We start from the raw sequence: 3,518 nt of genomic DNA, 5'->3' as shown, positions 1-3,518 counted from the left end.
GCTCACACAAGGCTGAGCAGTAGCAATAAGAAACGTAGACACACAGACACACACACATACAGATAGAGAAAAAGACAGACGGAGAGGAGGAGAGGGGGAGGACATTTGCACAGATATCCTCCCCACCCCCACCCCCACACACACTCACAGTGGTATACGCGTGCGTGCGCGTGTGTATGCGTCGATGTGGACGGGTGTGTGGAAGGACGATAATGTGTTCTTCGTGCCTGCCACCAGATATGCACACACTCTCAAACCGAGAAAAGAAGAACGACCGCATCGGATAAGGTATAAAAGAGAAAGGCAAATCGAAGGGTGGGGTGGGGGCGTGGTCGAGGAAGGCGGGGGAGTAGGCAGCAGAGGGGGAGAGCGAGAGAGTAACGCTATCCACGCGCACTCCATCTCAATATTTCCGTACGCCTGAGCGGCTCCGTTGTAGGCGTCGCTACTAAGCGCCTGTTAGTGCGTGAAGGTGCATGCGCGCATGCTGGTGTGCGGAACGCACTCTACCTCAAAGGTACTCGCACACTCACGCGCTGAAACGCGTGAAAGACGGAAAATAAGATTTGACGCCGCTGCGCACCCGTCATGCTCTCTCCTCCCGCTGTGGAGCAGCTTCTTGTCTCACCCTGTCCACCCATGCACCCTCGCTTCCGCTATTCGCTACTTTCTTCTCTCAACACGTCTCTTCTCGTTCATGGCTGTGTGCCGCCTGCTTGAGCGGGATGGTACACACAGCCGAAACAAATCACGACGGCGGTTGGAAAAGAGAAGATGTGCGCTAGTGATGGTGGCCGCTGCCGTTCTTTGAGCTGCTGCCACCAGCCGTCGTCACCGGCGGCGTGGCCTGCTCCAGAGACGGATTGTAGTCAACAATGTCAGCCCAGAAGGCGCGACGAAGCTCCGAGACGCCCATCGGGGTGCTCTCATGTGCCCACAGGAAGGGGCAGGGGCAGGTCGGCTCATCTTCCTCGTCGTGCAGGTGGGCCAGGTATGGGTGCGCGAGCATGTCAGCCGCGGTCGGACGCTTGCTCGGGTCTAGCGTCCACATCTTGGAGAGAAAGTCTATGCCCTCCGTGTTGCCGGCCAGCCCGGGGACGAGTTTGGGAATGTTGAGTGACCCGTCCGGCAGTTCATTCAGCTTCTCCAGCGCCTCGCGGTGCTCGACGATGCTGGCTGGCGGCTTGCCAATGTGCTGCGCGATCATGCGCAGCTGGTCCATCGTATTGCGACCTGGGAAAACGGGCTTGCGGTTGTACATCTCTGCAAAAATGCACCCGACAGACCATATGTCCACTGCGGTGGAATAGTTCGTGTTCTCCAGAAGCAGCTCCGGTGGCCGGTACCAGCGCGTGATGACGTAATCCGTGAGCTCCGAGTACGGCACATCGACGCTGCGGCTCAGCCCGAAGTCTATAATCTTGAGCTCACAAGAGATGTTTGTGACGAGGTTGGCTGGCTTCAAGTCGCGGTGGGCGACGTTCGCGCTGTGCAGGTACTTGAGGCCACGCAGAATCTGGTAGACAAAGTACTGCATGTGCGACTCCTCGAGCACCTGACGAGAGCGCAGTACGACATTCATGTCTACGTCCATGAGCGGGGTGACGACGTACACGTCTTCGAAGCTGTGGTACTCGCGCTTCAGCGGAGGCAAAATGTTCACCACATTGAGCAGGTTTTCGTGGTGGAAGAAGCGCATCATATCGATCTCGCGCAGCACTCGTTTGCCATCCTCCACATCGCGGAACACGTCGCGACACTTCTTAATGGACACCTTCTCGCCAGTGTCGCCATCCAAGCAGCTGCACGCGATACCGTAGGCTCCCATGCCGAGGATCTTGAGCAGCGTGTACTTGGACGGAACCTCGAATGGGGAGCCGCTCACATTGTACACCTTGAAGTCCCCCACAATCTTGGGCACGCTCAGCTCCTGGTTGCTCTTGTGCATTTTGGTTACTCTGTGTGTGCTTGTGCTTGCGTACCCGTACACGACTGCCTGTTTGGTTACTTCGGGGTAACAGGAGCTGCCGAAAAGCAAATAAAGAAGAAGGTGAGAAGATGGGTGATGGCGGCAGTGGAGGAGAGAGGGGAGAGGGGAGGGGGAGGGAAGCCTGTGGCAGGTGGGCCGGTGGGGCCGGTGATATGAGCGCTCGTGGATGTGATCCAAACAAAGGGTAGGGGGAGGGGAGGGGAGGGGAGGACAAGAAGAAACAGAGAAGATGCAAGGCCAGCGACGGCGGTGTTAGTCACCGTCAAGAGGGAGAGAGGGATAGCTGGCTAGCCAGGTAGAGGTGCGACAACCTCACGAAAGAAGAACGAGATGCACGAGTAGTTCAAACGACAGAAGGGGATGGTAGAGGGGTAGGTGTAGGTGGGGGTAGGTGGGGGGCAGGCGACACACAGGGCGAATGAAGAGCGCGCGAAGGTGCTGGCAGCGCGTACGCTGCTCTCTTTGGTTCTTTGAACCAGCTAAAAAGAAATGGGGCCTCTTTCTCCGGTTCGGCACCTTCCCAACCGCCGCCTTGCCAAGTGGAAGACACGCAAATGAGAAAACACAAGCGAACCCCAAAAAAATGAGTGCACCAGGTATGGGTGGCTGCTGCTGCTGTATGTATGCATATGTGTGTATATATGTATATACACTCACACACGGAGAGGAAAACAACGAAAAGAAACGGAGCGGCGTCCAGACGCGCACAGCGAAGAAGAAAGAGGATACGGCAATACAATGGGTAGACCACCACCACCACCACCACCACCGAGGAGACGAGGGCCAGGCCTGCAACTTGCGGCGCGTTGACTATCCAGACGCCGGCGCGCACACGCACACGCACACGCACACGCACACACACACACACACAGCAATGGCGAGGATGAGCTCGCTAAGAGAAAAAGAGCAACAACCGCAACACGAACAAGCCGAAGAGAGAGAGCAAACCAAAAAAAAAAGATGCCTTACGAACCAAATCAAACCAACCACAGACGAGCGCAACACAACGAGCACAGAGCACTATATAACTATGTATATACTTATGTTAATATCAATGACAGGTGCGTCGTTCTCTACCATAAAAATGTGTGTCTGTGCGTGGGCTTCCGTCCGTTCCTTCGAATGACGGCACGCGCGATTTGTTTCGTTGCCTGAGTTTCCTTCTCTTGTGCCTTGTCGCCGTGACGTTTGTCTGTCGCCCGGCTCGTCTCCGCCTCCGTCTCTGTGCTCGCGCTGATTTGGATCGAAGAGCCGCTGCGGTGGCGGTGACGGTGGCGGTGGTGGCGGCAGAGACAAACCCAACACGCGCGACAGTAAAGTGAATAACGCACACGAAAAAGGCGCTGATGCACCACGGACGCGCGAAATATAAGAGTCCTGTTCGCCAGAAGAGTGAGGGCGGGAGGGAGGGGGGGGGTGGAAGGGAGAGGGAAGAGGGCACGTCTCTGTCTGTGCGTGACACGCCTCCCTCCTTTTTGGTTGCCCGGTGCACAGGGAGGCCCTATGGGAGTGACGCAGCGGGCGTAAG

At 56.7% G+C, this 3,518-nt stretch overlaps 1 protein-coding gene across 1 annotated transcript; it reads right to left on the bottom strand.

Annotated features, from left to right (window-relative positions):
* Positions 1-781: 781 nt before the first annotated feature.
* LDBPK_100540 (mitogen-activated protein kinase 3, putative) lies at positions 782-1,948 on the bottom strand (the record flags this gene model as incomplete). Its single annotated transcript, XM_003858842.1, has 1 exon — positions 782-1,948. The coding sequence occupies one exon, from the start codon at positions 1,946-1,948 to the stop codon at positions 782-784; it is 1,167 nt and encodes a 388-aa protein (XP_003858890.1).
* Positions 1,949-3,518: the final 1,570 nt, after the last annotated feature.

Source organism: Leishmania donovani, chromosome 10, assembly GCF_000227135.1.
Source record: "Leishmania donovani BPK282A1 complete genome, chromosome 10".
Taxonomy (NCBI): Eukaryota; Euglenozoa; class Kinetoplastea; order Trypanosomatida; family Trypanosomatidae; genus Leishmania; species Leishmania donovani.
Note: the sequence above shows the minus strand (reverse complement) of the source record. Positions and strands in the feature narration are given on the sequence as shown.